Source organism: Raphanus sativus, unplaced genomic scaffold (assembly GCF_000801105.2).
Source record: "Raphanus sativus cultivar WK10039 unplaced genomic scaffold, ASM80110v3 Scaffold0268, whole genome shotgun sequence".
NCBI lineage: Eukaryota > Viridiplantae > Streptophyta > Magnoliopsida > Brassicales > Brassicaceae > Raphanus > Raphanus sativus.
In genome coordinates this window covers 19,210-35,726 of record NW_026615588.1, presented here as the reverse complement: position 1 = coordinate 35,726, position 16,517 = coordinate 19,210, and the positions used below count along the sequence as shown (strand labels likewise).

At 42.1% G+C, this 16,517-nt stretch overlaps 1 protein-coding gene across 1 annotated transcript; it reads left to right on the top strand.

Moving 5' to 3' along the window:
* Positions 1-1,971: 1,971 nt before the first annotated feature.
* Positions 1,972-10,224, top strand: LOC130501727 (uncharacterized). The gene is made up of 8 exons (XM_056996558.1): positions 1,972-2,193; positions 3,348-3,429; positions 5,520-6,964; positions 7,262-7,508; positions 7,956-8,589; positions 8,722-9,494; positions 9,636-10,105; positions 10,213-10,224. Exons 1-8 carry the CDS (start codon positions 1,972-1,974, stop codon positions 10,222-10,224), a joined length of 3,885 nt encoding a protein of 1,294 aa, XP_056852538.1.
* Positions 10,225-16,517: the final 6,293 nt, after the last annotated feature.

The following is a 16,517-nucleotide window of genomic DNA, read 5'->3' as shown; positions in this document are numbered from 1 at the left end:
AAAGGGAAGTTGACTAATGCTCCTTTGTTAGCACTGCCTGATTTTTCAAAAACTTTTGAAATAGAATGTGATGCTTCTGGTGTGGGAATTGGGGCTGTTTTGATGCAGGAAAAGAGACCAATTGCTTACTTCAGTGAGAAACTTGGAGGAGCCATGGCAAACTACCCTACTTATGATAAGGAGCTGTACGCTTTGATCAGGGCCCTGGAGACTTGGCAGCATTACCTTTGGCCAAAAGAATTTGTGATCCATACTGATCATGAGTCACTCAAGCACCTAAAGGGCCAACACAAACTCAACAAGAGGCACGCCAGATGGGTAGAATTTCTCGAAACCTTTCCTTATGTGATTCATTACAAGCAAGGAAAAGAAAACATTGTTGCTGATGCTTTATCTCGAAGATACACTTTGCTAGCAACAATGGAAACCAAACTTTTAGGTTTTGAGCAGATTAAGTCTTACTATGCTGATGATCCTGAGTTTTGTGATGTCTATAAGGAGTGTGAAAAGCATACTAGTGGCGAGTACTATTTAGCTGATGGGTTTCTTTTCAAGGGAAACTGTTTGTGTGTTCCTAATTGTTCTTTGAGAGAGATGTATGTCAGGGAAGCTCATTGTGGAGGTCTAATGGGGCATTTTGGAATCGCAAAAACATACAGCACTCTGAAGGAACACTTCTACTGGCCGAACATGAAAAAAAAATGTAGAAAAGATTTGCAAAAGATGTGTAACCTGTGTTCAAGCCAAAGCCACAGCTCGTTCCCAAGGTTTGTATACTCCTCTTCCTGTTCCTGTTGCACCTTGGATAGATATCTCCATGGACTTTGTGTTAGGTTTGCCTAGAACTAAAAGATGACGTGATTCAATCTTTGTTGTGGTAGATAGGTTTTCAAAAATGGCTCATTTCATACCTGGTCATCAAACTGACAATTCTCTAGTTGTTGCTGATCTATTTTTTAGAGAGGTTGTGCGTCTGCATGGAATGCCTAGAACCATTGTTTCTGATAGAGATACTAAGTTCTTGAGTCACTTCTGGAAAACTTTGTGGTCTAAGCTAGGAACTAAACTCTTGTTTTCTACTACTTGTCATCCTCAAACTGATGGACAGACTGAAGTAGTAAATAGATCCTTGTCCACTCTCTTGCGCACTGTCGTTAAAAAGAATCTTAGGACTTGGGAAGATTGCTTACCACATGTTGAATTTGCTTACAATCATTCCACTCATAGAGCCACTAAGTTCTCTCCTTTTCAAATCGTGTATGGTTTCAATCCTTTGACTCCTTTACCTCTCAGTGAACAAACTAATTTTGATGGCAAGGCCAAGGCCGAGTATGTTGCTTCTTTGCATGAGCAGGTTAAGAAGAACATTGAAGAAAGAACCAATGAGTATGAGAAGTTTGCAAACAAAGGAAGACGTGAGCTAGTCTTGGAACCAGGAGATTTGGTGTGGATACATCTAAGGAAAGAGAGGTTTCCTGCCGAGAGAAAGTCTAAGCTAATGCCTAGGACTGATGGACCATTCCGGGTTGAAAGGAAGATCAACAACAATGCTTATCAGATTGATCTTCAAGGGAAGTATACTGTGAGCTCTACTTTTAATGTAGCTGATCTAATCCCTTATGTTGCAGATGGTTCGGATTTGAGGACAAATCCTTTCAAAGGAGGAGGGCATGATGCAACCAGGCTTGAACCAGATAAAGACTTGGCGCATAAGGAGCTAAACCAGCTAACTGATTCTGATGAGGAGCTGAATGTAGCTGATCAGGAGACAAGAGAGTTGAACCAGCTAGATGTTACTGATGAGGAAACACTTGAGAAGGAATCAGATGGCGAATTGGAGCTGGTTGACACAAGGAGACCCATTCACATTCAGGAAGCCCAAGAAAGCCCATTCGCTTATCCTAAGGGGCCAATAACTCGATCACAAACCAGAAAGATGGAGCAAGCAATTGTTGGTTTGATAATATGATCATGGACCAGCATGCTGATCAAGATGAAGAGTTCCAACTAGCTAAAGAAGATGGAAAGCCTAAAGATGGTACAACCAAAGAAGATGATGCCTTAGTCATTTCCAATGGCCCCATAACTCGATCCAAAGCTAAGATACTCAAGGAAGCTATTGGAGGATTAATCAAGAAGTGTTTGATGCATGAAGAAAGTCTTGAAGGAAGCTTGATACTTCAAGATGCACTTGTTACCATCCAAGCTATCTCACCATCAAGCTGAGCGTTGTCTAGGCTAGCAAGCTATGTGTGCTCTTTTTCCCTATCTTTGTTTTTGTCCCAATGGGTTTTGCAAAGATAGGTTTTTAACGAGGCCATAGTCTTGCTGCTCAAAACTCCTAGATGATGCTCTCGGACCAACCACATGAAGAACCTTATGTTATGTTTTATTTCTCTAAGTATTTATGTCTTTTATTTCGAAAACCCTATCTATGTTGTGTCTTTATTTCTACATTAACTAAAGGAGCCTGTTCCTTTTAGTTTGAGTTGATTGGAGCCTGTTCCAAGTCTCTCACTATATATATGTGTGTGCCGCAACCCTAGTAATCTATCAAGTCTTCTTTTATCTAAAAACCTTTGAGTTTTCTTCTCCCTTGCCTTGTCGTAAGAGAGTGTCTGGTGTGTAGTATCCAGTCTGTTGGTGTGTAATATTCAACGCCCAAGGACCTTAGAGAGGTGTGTAATATCCGATCTATTGTCTAGGAGTATCAAGAAGCCTTCCCATAGCCTCTTGTGTCACCATTCGATCCACCACCTTGATAAGCTTGAGTCCTTGACTCGTTTAAGCAAGGATCTATCCATATCCATCCAGAGAAACATCCTAGGGGTTCATTAAGTGGTATCAGAGCACTCTGGAAGGGGAGTTTTGATTTCTCTTATCATTTTCATCCGATCTGTTCATCACCATTCATATCATTCATAGATCTGTGTTCTTGAGTTGTTGATTCACTAGATCTGCTTCTTTTCATCATTATATCTGATAGATCTATTGTTTTCGTGATCACTATTGATAGATCTAAGAGTTTCAATCAAGTTTTCATTAAGAACTTTTCAACTTCTCATCAATCTCGTTTCAAGTTTTCAAAATCCGAAAGTTCTATTGTGTTTGTGAATCTCGATCTGTTGTTAGAAGTAATAGATCCTTATCTGTTTCATCTCATTTCGTCATCTGTTAGAATCTGATCTGTGTTGTTGTATTTCGAAACTGAAAAGGAATTCAAATCGTTGCGTATTGATCAAGTATCCTTTTCCGCCTTGTTTTAAAATTTTCTTGTTTCCTTATTTGAATCCTTTGTGTTTTAATTTCTTTGAACTGCTTACTTGTTCAAATCTTTTGTGAATCAGGAAGCAATGGGATCCGAGGATGATGAGGCAACTCTTATGAGGAGAAACAAGCTATTACAAGAAGCAATCACCAAAGATATCTGTGGGAACCGAAATTCGCACTGTCGATTTTAAGTAAGTAAATCGGAGGAAAGCTAAGTAAACCTAACTTTCCCTGAAGGTCCGGATTCTCTGCGACAACCAACGACAAGTGATCAAATAAATGCGGAAAGGTTTTATTAAGATTTGAGACTGGACCTTAAGGAAAGCTGCCTACATACCCCTTTCGAGGATCAAGTCGGACGTAGTTCAGTTGGAAGGGTTTGAACAAGAGATCGAACTGCCTGACGGAGTTCGTCTAGTACGAGCGTTAGTCATAGAAACGGGCATGTCGAGAATAATGCCTAGGGTTTCTATGTGCGGAACTCTAAGTACAACAAGGGTTTTGTTAAGAGTTGGGACTGGACCTTGAGAAAGGCTGCCTACGTACCCCTTTCGAGGATCAAGTCGGACGTAGTTCAGTTAGAAAGATTTGAACAAGAGATCGAACTGCCTCGGCGGAGTTCGTCTAGTATGAGCGTTGGACATTGAAACAGGCATGTCGAGATTAATGCCTAAGGTTTCTATGTGCGGAACTCTAAGTAAAGCTTAATCGTTGGATCTTTCCGAGAGGAGTAGAGATATGCTAACGTGACGGAAGTAGGATAGGGGCGGCCGGACGTTCTAGGTCCTGCCTTGCTAGTCTGGCCACCTAAGTCCTACATTCTCTAAGCTAGCAGGAATTCTCTAAGTCTAAATCTCGGATCTGCCCTAATTTTCGGATTTGCTCTCTCTCTTAATGATTTTTGCTCTGCCTTTCTTCCTCTCCCAAAGCTCCTTTATATACTCCTTCTTATGACGGTCTATTCTTCTTCTGGGCCGCAGGGCGGGCTTCTTTCCATTTTCGTCGGCCTCCACGCTTTTCGGGAAACTTGACATTTATCCTTCCGGAAATTTAACATTTATCCTGTTATGTAAAGATAAACGTAAATCGTCGTATCCATCTCAGATAATCGTAGACAGACTGTCCGATCGCGTTTGGTCCCTTCCGGGCCGTCTCTAGGACTTCCGTTGTTTTCTACAATCTCTTTGGAAGTTCCTCGTTCATTCGTAGAGTTGGGAGGAGTGGTGTTTTTAAGATGACCATCGCTGTTTCGTACGAAGAATCTAAGATCTTCCTTCCCGTCGATATCTTACGAGTTTCCGAAATGTTTCCGACGGTTTTAGTTTGGAGTAAGAACCGGAGTTTCGTACACGGAATCTCGATGATCCGTCCTGCGAGGACTTGGGAAAGACTCGAAGTACAGATTTCAGACTGCCGGGGACTGGGATTCGTGTACCAAAGATCGTTATCCGAAGACCCGAGCCAGCATGAGGCTAGCCGCCCGGCGGCCATGGCCAGCACGGGCGCTAGCCGCCGGCGGCCATGGCCAGCACGGGGCTAGCCGCCCGGCGGCCACGGCCAGCACGGGCGCTAGCCGCCGCCGGTCACGGCCAGCTCGGGGCTAGCCGCCCGGCGGCCACGGCCAGCACGGGCGCTAGCCGCCGGCGGCCACGGCCAGCACGGGGGCTAGCCGCCCGGCGGCTACGGACCAGCACGTGCGTCTCGACGAGGGCTTCGATTTGATATGTTGATCGTTTTCTGGGTCCTCACGGTTTGAGAGAACGGGCTCTTTGAAGTTTCCCGGCGGCTAGGACCAGCACGGGGGCTAGCCGCCCGGCGGCCAGGACCAGCACGGGGGCTAGCCGCCGGCGGCCAGGACCAGCGCGTGCGTCTCGACGAGGGCTTCGATTTGATATCTTGATCGTTCTCTAAGTCCTCACGGTTTGAGAGAACGAGCTCTTCGAAGTTTTCCGGCGGCCAGGACCAGCACTGGCGCTAGCCGCCTGACGGCCAGGACCAGCACGGGCGCTAGCCGCCGGCGGCCAGGACCAGCACGTGCGTCTCGACGAGGGCTTCGATTTGATATCTTGATCGTTTTCTGGGTCCTTACGGTTTGAGAGAACGAGCTCTTTGAAGTTTCAAGGCGGATTCCTTGTCGTTCGGCCTGTCCAAGCTTTTGACGCTTGTTTTATGGAAAGTCCGCGCACGATAAATATTTTTAGCCGTTGATTTCGAGATAACCGTTTTTGACCCCAACAATATCCTTGCAGCCATGGAGAAGTTGTTGGAGGATAAACTCGATCAAAGGCTATCTGACAGACAAGACCAGAATGCTGAGCAGAGACGTGAGCCAAGGAGCAATAGGCATGGTCGTCGAGAGCATGCTGGATCAGAAGAGACTGATAACTTCTATGAGAGAAGTAGCCATAGCTCTGGATCAAGACACAGCAGTAGGAGATCACGACATGATCATGAGGGCAGAAGGCATAGGCGCAATGAGCTATCAGGATTGAAGCTTAAGATCCCTCCTTTCCATGGCAAGGCTGATCCGGATGCATATCTTGAGTGGGAAAAAAAGATAGAGCTTGTCTTCAATTGTCAACACTACTCTGAGATAAAAAAGGTTCAAGTTGCTGCTACTGAGTTCAATGACTATGCATTGAGTTGGTGGGATCAGTTGGTTACAAACAAAAGGCGCAATGGGGAGTTTCCTATTGAGACATGGGCTGAAATGAAGTCTTTGATGCGTAGGAGGTTTGTTCCCAGCCACTATCACCGTGATCTTCACCAAAAGCTGAGGCTTCTCACCCAAGGTTCCAAGTCTGTGGAGGAATACTATCAAGAGATGGAGTTGCTTATGTTGAGAGCTAAGATTTCCGAAGATAGTGAAGCTACCATGGCACGGTTTCTTGGTGGGCTCAACCGTGAGATACAAGACAGGGTAGAGATGCAGCACTACTTGGAGATAGAGGAGATGCTCCACAAAGCTATTTTGGTAGAGCAACAGGTTAAGAGAAGGAGCCATGCGCGTGGCAGCTATAGTTCCAGTAGATACCAGACTTCTAAGGAGGACAAACCAAGCTATCAGAAAGAGGGCAAGCCACAGCCAAAGGAAGAGTCTAAGCCTAGTAGCATCCACAGCAAGGATAAAGGTAAAGCAGAGGCTACCAGTTCGCGTGCAAGAGATGTGAAGTGCTTTAAGTGTCAAGGGCGTGGGCACTATGCTAATGAGTGTACCAACAAGAGAGTTATGGTTCTCTTGGAGAATGGCGAGTATGAATCTGAAGATGAAAGACCAGAGACTGAGCAAGAACCTTCAGAAGCAGAGTATGAAGAGAAACCAGTTCATGGTAGGCTTTTGGTTGCAAGGAGGACTCTCAGCTTGCAAAACAAATCCGAGGAGCTAGAGCAAAGAGAAAACCTGTTCTACACTCGTTGTATGGTACAAGGAAAAGTTTGTAGTCTGATAATTGATGGTGGAAGCTGTGTTAATGTTGCTAGTGAGACAATGGTGAAGAAGCTTAGCTTGAAGACTCAAAAACATCCTAGACCATACCGACTACAATGGCTCAATGAAGAAGGAGAAATGAAGGTATCCACACAAGTGTCAATTCCTTTATCCATTGGAAGATATGAAGATGAGATCCTATGTGATGTGATACCAATGGAAGCCAGTCATATCTTGCTTGGGAGACCATGGCAGTTTGATAGAAGAGTTACACACAATGGCTTTACTAACAAGCATACCTTTGAGTTCAACGGCAAGAAGACTACACTGGTACCTCTAACTCCTAAAGAAGTGCATCAAGATCAGCTACAGCTTCAGAAAAAGAAAGAAATAGATCTTAAACCAGAACCGAGCAAGCAGCACAACTTCTATGCCAAAACTGGTGACATCAAAAGATCTCTCTACTCTAATCAATCAGTTATCTTATTTGTTTTAAAAGAATCTCTTGTTAGTCTAACTGATTGCACACCGGTGTATCCGAGTGAGATGTCAACTCTTTTACAGGATTATCAAGATGTGTTTTCAGAGGATAGTCCCACCGGTTTACCACCTATACGAGGGATTGAGCATCAGATAGACTTTGTACCAGGTTCTACTCTTCCCAATAGACCAGCCTACAGAACCAACCCGGTTGAGACCAAGGAGCTACAAAGGCAGGTTGAAGAACTGATGGAGAAAGGCCACATCCGTGAGAGCATGAGTCCTTGTGCTGTTCCAGTGCTCTTGGTACCTAAGAAAGATGGAAGCTGGCGCATGTGTGTTGATTGCAGAGCAATCAACAACATAACAGTGAAGTATCGCCACCCTATTCCTAGATTAGATGATATGCTTGATGAATTGCATGGTTCTAGCATCTTTTCTAAGATAGATCTTAAGAGTGGATATCATCAAATTAGGATGAAAGAGGGAGATGAGTGGAAAACTGCTTTTAAAACTAAGCATGGGTTGTATGAGTGGTTAGTTATGCCCTTTGAATTAACCAATGCTCCTAGTACTTTCATGAGATTAATGAACCATGTTCTTAGGTCTTTTATAGGATTGTTTGTTGTGGTTTACTTTGATGATATCCTAGTTTACAGCCAGAGTCTAGAAGAGCATATAGATCATCTTAATGCTGTCCTTGATGTTTTGAGAAAAGAGAAGCTTTTTGCTAACCTTAAGAAATGCACTTTCTGTACGGATAACTTGGTCTTCCTAGGCTTTATTGTGAGTGCAGATGGAGTGAAAGTGGATCCAGAGAAGGTGAAAGCTATACGAGAATGGCCCATCCCCAAGACAGTGAGTGAAGTGAGGAGCTTCCATGGACTTGCTGGCTTCTATAGGCGTTTTGTGAGGGATTTCAGTACTATAGCAGCTCCTTTGACTGAAGTTATCAAGAAAGACATAGGTTTCAAGTGGGGAGACACACAAGAAGCTGCATTCCAATGCCTTAAAGAGAAGCTTACTAATGCCCCTCTTCTTATACTTCCTGATTTTAATAAAACTTTTGAGATTGAATGCGATGCCTCAGGAATTGGTATTGGTGCTGTTCTTATGCAGGAGAAAAGACCTATTGCATACTTTAGTGAAAAGCTTGGAGGAGCCACTCTCAACTATGCAACTTATGATAAGGAACTCTATGCTTTGGTGAGGGCCTTGCAGACTTGGCAGCATTATCTATGGCCTAAAGAGTTCGTAATCCACACTGATCATGAGTCTCTCAAGTACCTTAAAGGCCAGAACAAGCTCAGTAAGAGGCACGCCAGATGGGTAGAATTCATTGAAACCTTCCCTTATGTGATCAAATACAAACAAGGTAAGGAGAATATAGTTGCTGATGCATTATCCAGAAGGTATGCCCTCTTAAACACTCTTGATGCTAAACTATTAGGTTTTGAGCAGATTAAAGGTATGTATGAGACTGATCCTGATTTTAAAGATGCTTATAACTCTTGTGAAAAGGTTGCTGCTGGGCATTACTTTAGGCATAATGGATTTCTCTTTTATGATAATTGTTTGTGTGTGCCTAACTGTTCTTTGAGAGAGTTATTTGTCAGGGAATCTCATGGAGGAAGCCTTATGGGTCACTTTGGTGTTACAAAGACTCTTAAAACCTTGCAGGATCACTTCTTTTGGCCTCGGATGAAAAGAGATGTGGAGAGAATTTGTGAGAGGTGTGCAACTTGTAAACAAGCTAAGTCTAAGGTTCAGTCACATGGTTTGTATACTCCTCTCCCTATTCCTTATCATCCTTGGAATGATATATCTATGGATTTCATTGTGGGATTGCCTAGAACTAGAACTGGAAAGGATTCTATCTTTGTTGTTGTTGATAGATTCTCAAAAATGGCTCATTTCATAGCATGTCACAAAACTGATGATGCATTGCATGTTGCTAACCTGTTCTTTAAAGAGATTGTGCGCATTCATGGCATGCCTAGGACTATTGTTTCTGATAGAGATACTAAGTTTCTTAGTTATTTTTGGAAAACTCTATGGTCTAAACTAGGTACGAAACTGTTGTTCTCTACTACTTGTCATCCGCAAACTGATGGACAAACTGAAGTAGTTAATAGAACTTTAGGTACTCTCTTGCGTGCATTCATTAAAAAGAATCTGAAGTCTTGGGAAGATCATTTGCCACATTGTGAATTTGCATACAATCATGCTGTGCATTCTGCTTCTAAGTTTTCACCTTTTGAAATTGTTTATGGGTTTAATCCCACCTCTCCTTTGGATCTAATACCTTTACCTGAGTGTGAAAGAATCAGTTTTGATGGCAAAAGGAAGGCAGAGATGGTGAAACAACTCCACGAGCAAGCTAGGCTTAATATTGAAGAGAAAACCAAGCAGTATGTTAAGCATGCCAACAAAGGAAGGCGTGAGATGATCTTTGAAGTAGGTGATCAGGTTTGGGTTCACCTAAGGAAGGAGAGATTTCCAAAGGAGAGGAAGTCCAAGCTAATGCCGAGGATTGATGGACCGTTTGAGATCATAAAGAAGATCAGCAACAATGCCTACAAGCTTGATCTCAAAGGGAAGTATGATGTAAGCAATAGCTTTAATGTTTCTGACTTAATCCCTTTTATTGCAGATGAGTTCGATTTGAGGACAAATCCTTTTCAAGAGGGAGGGGATAATATGATCATGGACCAGCATGCTGATCAAGATGAAGAGTTCCAACTAGCTAAAGAAGATGGAAAGCCTAAAGATGGTACAACCAAAGAAGATGATGCCTTAGTCATTTCCAATGGCCCCATAACTCGATCCAAAGCTAAGATACTCAAGGAAGCTATTGGAGGATTAATCAAGAAGTGTTTGATGCATGAAGAAAGTCTTGAAGGAAGCTTGATACTTCAAGATGCACTTGTTACCATCCAAGCTATCTCACCATCAAGCTGAGCGTTGTCTAGGCTAGCAAGCTATGTGTGCTCTTTTTCCCTATCTTTGTTTTTGTCCCAATGGGTTTTGCAAAGATAGGTTTTTAACGAGGCCATAGTCTTGCTGCTCAAAACTCCTAGATTTCCTACTCCCTCAATTGGAATTCTATCACCATTTGCAATCACAACACTGCCTAGAGCTGGTTTAATATCACTAATCAGTCTAGCATCCCTAATCATATGGTGAGAGGCTCCTGAATCAATGATTAAAGGCCTAGCAGTGTGAGAAGCATTGTGCATAGAATTTAAAGCATTAATACTTTGGTTACCAGAGTTTGCATTGAGGGCTTTGATCAAGGCCTCAATGTCTGACTTCCTGATGAAAGCATCCTCATGTGGTGGGTGAGACATGGCGTGAGAAGTAGAGCCACCAGTGTGAGTAGTAGAGATCAAGGCCCTCCCATCATCTCCCATGCGCATGGAGCTTGATGTTGGATGCTCTTGAGCTCTTGCTTCATGTGCTCTGGCCTGGCTGTACTTGTTAGCTGAGGCAGGTCTGAGATGGGGATGGAGGATCCAGCAGTTGGTCTTGGAGTGTCCACTCTTCTTGCAATGCTCACAAGACACTGCCTTATCTCCTCCTCCTCTTGGTTTATAGTAAGCCTTGTTAGCTGCTGCACTCTCCATCTTCTCAGCCTTGTGTACCATAGATAACTCTCCTTTCCCACCACCAAAGAGTCCATCTGAGCCTATCTCCTTTTGTAGTTGAGCACACACTTCATCATAGCTTGGAAGCTCCTTGTCTCTTAGTATGTGCCTAACCACATCAGTGAAGCTTGGACTGAGTGTGAGAAGTAGCCCAAAGACTTTGTCTTGCTCACGCCTAGCCTCAAGTACTTCAGGGTCATTGGTGCTTGGTCTTAGCATCTCTAGCTCAGACCATAGCTGAGTGTACTTCCCAAGATGCTTGGTGAAGTCCCCTTCTTCTTGCTGCAAGTTGTTGATGGCTCTCTTCACTTCATAGATTCTGGTGAGGTTTGAAGTGTTGCCATAAACCCTTTGCAAAGTGTCCCACAACTGTTTTGGAGTTGTGCAGTGACAGTAAGTGTCCATAAGTGGACCATCAAGAGAGCTATGCAAGATAGACAGCACCATGAGATCTTCCTGAGCCCATTTGCCTTCATCTACCACTACAATCTCCTTGCCATCTTCTCCTTGGGTGATTTGCTTTGGAGCTGAGCTTGAAGTCACATGCTGCCAAAGTCCTCTTCCTCCAAGGGCTGTCATGGTCATCCTAGACCAGGTAATGTAGTTTCCTGGTCCCTTAAGTGTAACTGGAATCCTCACAGTGTTGTAGCTCTCCATCCCTCTAGCTTGGCTTTCAAGGCTAGTTTTGAGAGAAATAAATTCTGGAACTGAAAGAAATCAAGTCCAGAACCAAAATAAACTCCCAAGAGATAAATATAGGGACAGAACAGAGTGAGCACAGCCAAGAAAAGTGAAGAAAAAAAAAAATTCAAGAACACTCAAGAACACAGATTTATTACCCACTGGATAAAAGAAATCTGAAGAGTAAAAGAAAGAAATGAAACAGAAAATCAATAGAGAATGAGTAAACAGAGTGATTTTGCGGAAGAGAAAGGTAATCAGAAGCTTTAGGCTCTGATACCATGTTAGAAATCTTAAGAACAGAGTGATTAAGTTCAAGAACAAGAGAGAGAGTGAGAGAGAGAGAGAGTGACGAAATTGTAAGAGAGAAAAGAGAAGGAGAACTATTTTCCTTAATCTGAATGAGTGGCAAGTTACAACATTTAAAGGCAAGATGCCTTGAGCTAAAATGAATAAACTAATCTACTGCTAAGTACAGAAATAATAAACTAAGACAACTGAATAAACAATTCATCTCTGCACAAGTCAGTGAAAGTGACTTAACTTAAACGGCTAACATATTAAGAGAAACATGTGATCTTCCATTTTTAAATCATTCCTCTTGCCTCAAAAATGTGTTTAACGGCCTCCTCTCTACTTGCTGTCGTTTTGGTCATGTCTTGACTCTTATGACACGCCAAGTTTGAATATTATTAACTTGGGAGTCAAGTATTATACAGACAGCCTTGATAAGCAAGTAAGCTCGGATCTGTTCTTCTTCAAGTGTTTCCAGATCCTCTATTCTCTTTATTTATTTAGTTGCCTTTGTCAATATGCCATTATCTTTATGATTCTTATCAAACCAGGATGAACCACGATCTAAGAAGCTTTATTTGGAACCACTAATCAGTGGAGAATAACCAGGAAGTTGAATAAATCTCATAAGTGTTGTGAGCAAGAAGATATCCCACCTTCTATCCAGATGATTCCAGATTAGCCTGTTCGGACATATGCCATTATCTTCATGATTCTTATCAAACCAGGATGAACCACGATCTAAGAAGCTTTATTTGGAACCACTAATCAGTGGAGAATAACCAGGAAGTTGAATAAATCTCATAGGAGTTGTGAGTAAGAAGATATCCCACTTTCTATCCAGATGATTCCAGATTAGCCTGTTCGAACATATGGCAATATCTTCATGATTCTTATCAAACCAGGATGAACCACGATTTAAGAAGCTTTATTTGGAACCACTAATCAGTGGAGAATAACCAGGAAGTTGAATAAATCTCAAAAGTGTTGTGAGCAAGAAGATATCCCACCTTCTATCCAGATGATTCCAGATTAGCCTGTTCGGACATATGCCATTATCTTCATGATTCTTATCAAACCAGGATGAACCACGATCTAAGAAGCTTTATTTGGAACCACTAATCAGTGGAGAATAACCAGGAAGTTGAATAAATCTCATAGGAGTTGTAAGTAAGAAGATATCCCACTTTCTATCCAGGTGATTCCAGATTAGCTTGTTCGAACATATGGCAATATCTTCATGATTCTTATCAAACCAGGATGAACCACGATCTAAGAAGCTTTATTTGGAACCACTAATCAGTGGAGAATAACCAGGAAGTTGAATAAATCTCATAAGTGTTGTGAGCAAGAAGATATCCCACCTTCTATCCAGATGATTCCAGATTAGCCTGTTCGGACATATGCCATTATCTTCATGATTCTTATCAAACCAGGATGAACCACGATCTAAGAAGCTTTATTTGGAACCACTAATCAGTGGAGAATAACCAGGAAGTTGAATAAATCTCATAAGTGTTGTGAGCAAGAAGATATCCCACTTTCTATCCAGATGATTCCAGATTAGCCTGTTCGGACATATGGCAATATCTTCATGATTCTTATCAAACCAGGATGAACCACGATCTAAGAAGCTTTTTTTGGAACCACTAATCAGTGGAGAATAACCAGGAAGTTGAATAAATCTCAAAAGTGTTGTGAGCAAGAAGATATCCCACATTCTATCCAGATGATTCCAGATTAGCCTGTTCGGACATATGCCATTATCTTCATGATTCTTATCAAACCAGGATGAACCACGATCTAAGAAGCTTTATTTGGAACCACTAATCAGTGGAGAATAGCCAGGAAGTTGAGTAAATCTAAAAGTGTTGTGAGCAAGAAGATATCCCACCTTCTATCCAGATGATTCCAGATTAGCCTGTTCGGACATATGCATTATCTTCATGATTCTTATCAAACCAGGATGAACCACGATCTAAGAAGCTTTATTTGGAACCACTAATCAGTTGAGAATAACCAGGAAGTTGAATAAATCTCATAGGAGTTGTGAATAAGAAAAAATCCCACTTTCTATCCAGATGATTCTAGATTAGCATGTTCGGACATATGGCAATATCTTCATGATTCTTATCAAACCAGGATGAACCACGATCTAAGAAGCTTTATTTGGAACCACTAATCAGTGGAGAATAACCAGGAAGTTGAATAAATCTCAAAAGTGTTGTGAGCAAGAAGATATCCCACCTTCTATCCAGATGATTCCAGATTAGCCTGTTCGGACATATGCCATTATCTTCATGATTCTTATCAAACCAGGATGAACCACGATCTAAGAAGCTTTATTGGAACCACTAATCAGTGGAGAATAACCAGGAAGTTGAGTAAATCTAAAGTGTTGTGAGCAAGAAGATATCTCACCTTCTATCCAGATGATTCCAGATTAGCATGTTCGGACATATGCCATTATCTTCATGATTCTTATCAAACCAGGATGAACCACGATCTAAGAAGCTTTATTTGGAACCACTAATCAGTGGAGAATAACCAGGAAGTTGAATAAATCTCAAAAGTGTTGTGAGCAAGAAGATATCCCACTTCTATCCAGATGATTCCAGATTAGCCTGTTCGGACATATGCCATTATCTTCATGATTCTTATCAAACCAGGATGAACCACGATCTAAGAAGCTTTATTTGGAACCACTAATCAGTGGAGAATAGCCAGGAAGTTGAGTAAATCTAAAAGTGTTGTGAGCAAGAAAATATCCCACCTTCTATCCAGATGATTCCAGATTGAGATTTTAGAGAATATAAAGAGTATTGAGAGATTAGTGTAAGATTAGAAGAGAATAGAAGAGATTAAGAGAGATTTGAGAGAGTTTGTATTCGCAGGTTCAATAGTAACCCGAGAGAGAGAGATGTAATAGTAACATTGCAAAGAGAGTAAGAGACTCAAAGTATATTTTTATTAATGAGATTACAAGGTATATAAAGAGAAGAGATTACAATGGTTTGCGCAAAGCTAGAATACTATTATGAGCATGTGAGGTCAATGGACTAGTTTGAAATGCTTGGTTGAGAGTGATCACATGCTTGTCTCACTTTACAGCCTGGATACAGCCTTAGCTTATCCATAAACGGTCAAGTGAGGCGCGCCACTCTACAGTGGAGTGATCACAACACTGTGCTAACCTTCTTTCTCATCCCAAGTCTCTTTTACTTCTCCATTTACCTTCACACTCTCCTTTTACCTCTTTTACCATGCAGTAACTTTATTTTTACTGCATGGTAACTTTTCACAAGTTCCATTTCTCCTCATCTCCTCTTCAATATTATAAACCTCATCATCTCTTCTCACCACATTTCAACACTCCCCCTCAAGCTTGACCATGTGGAACAAGTCGAGCTTGGAAGGACCATGAGATCTTCCTCATTAAAAACCTCATCAAAGAAAACCCATTGGGACAAAACTTTGATGAGGGAAAAAGAGTGAAGACCTCATGATCAGGGGACTAGTGAATGGGTGTAAGATCAATGAGTCCTAACCTGATGTGTATGGACTCCATTGTCTTTTGTCTTGCTGCCTTGGTGAATACATCTGCCAACTGATCTTCACTCCTAGTATAACATGGCAAGATTACTCCCAAGACTATCTTCTGCCTTACCTTGTGACAATCAACCTCAATGTGCTTTGTCCTCTCATGAAACACAGAGTTGGTAGCAATGTGTATTGCGGCTTGATTGTCACAATGCATGGTCATTGGAGTTGCTTGCTCGATCTCCAAGTGCTTAAGAATCCCTTTGATCCACACTAACTCATTGGTAAGCTTTAGCATAGCTCTATACTCAGTTTCCGCACTTGAACAGGAGACCACCTTCTGCTTCTTGCTCTTCCAAGTGACCATGTTTCCTCCAATGAAGGTACAATACCCAGTTGTAGACTTCCTATCATTTCTATCACCAGCCCAATCCGCATCACAGTAGCCAACCACTTCAGTACTCTTGTTGCACCCCATCCAAACTCCCAATCCCTGAGTTCCATTGAGATACATTAGCACTCTCTCCACCATTCTCCAATGGTGCTCCTTTGGTTGTTGCATATGCTGGCTGACTTGATTCACTGCAAAGCATATGTCTGGCCGAGTGATAGTGAGGTAGATCAGCTTCCCCACAAGCTTCCTATACAACTTGGGATCATGAAATGGCTTGCTATCTTCCATCTCCCCCTCTCTTGGAATCTTGTACCCATCTTCCATGGGCATCTTTGCTGTCTTTCCTCCATAAGCACCTGCATCTTTCAAAAGATCAAGTGCATATTTTCTTTGAGATATAAATAAGCCTTCCTTAGACCTGCACAACTCAATCCCAAGAAAATATTTCATCTCTCCCAAGTCTTTTATGTCAAAGACAGACTTGAGATACTCCTTGGTTTCTTGTATACCTGTTTTATCAGAACCAGTGATGATAATATCATCAACATATACAAGAATAACAATGATACCTCCTGGTGTAACCAAGGTGAAGAGTGTGTGATCCAACTCACACTTTCTGAACCCTTTACCATTCAGAGTGGTGCTGAGCTTGTGATACCAAGCCCTTGGTGATTGCTTCAACCCATAGATAGCTTTCTTCAGTCTTAGCACATTTCCTGGTTTTACCATCCCTTCCATTCCTGGTGGTGGTAACATGTAGACTTCATCTTCAAGCTCCCCCTGA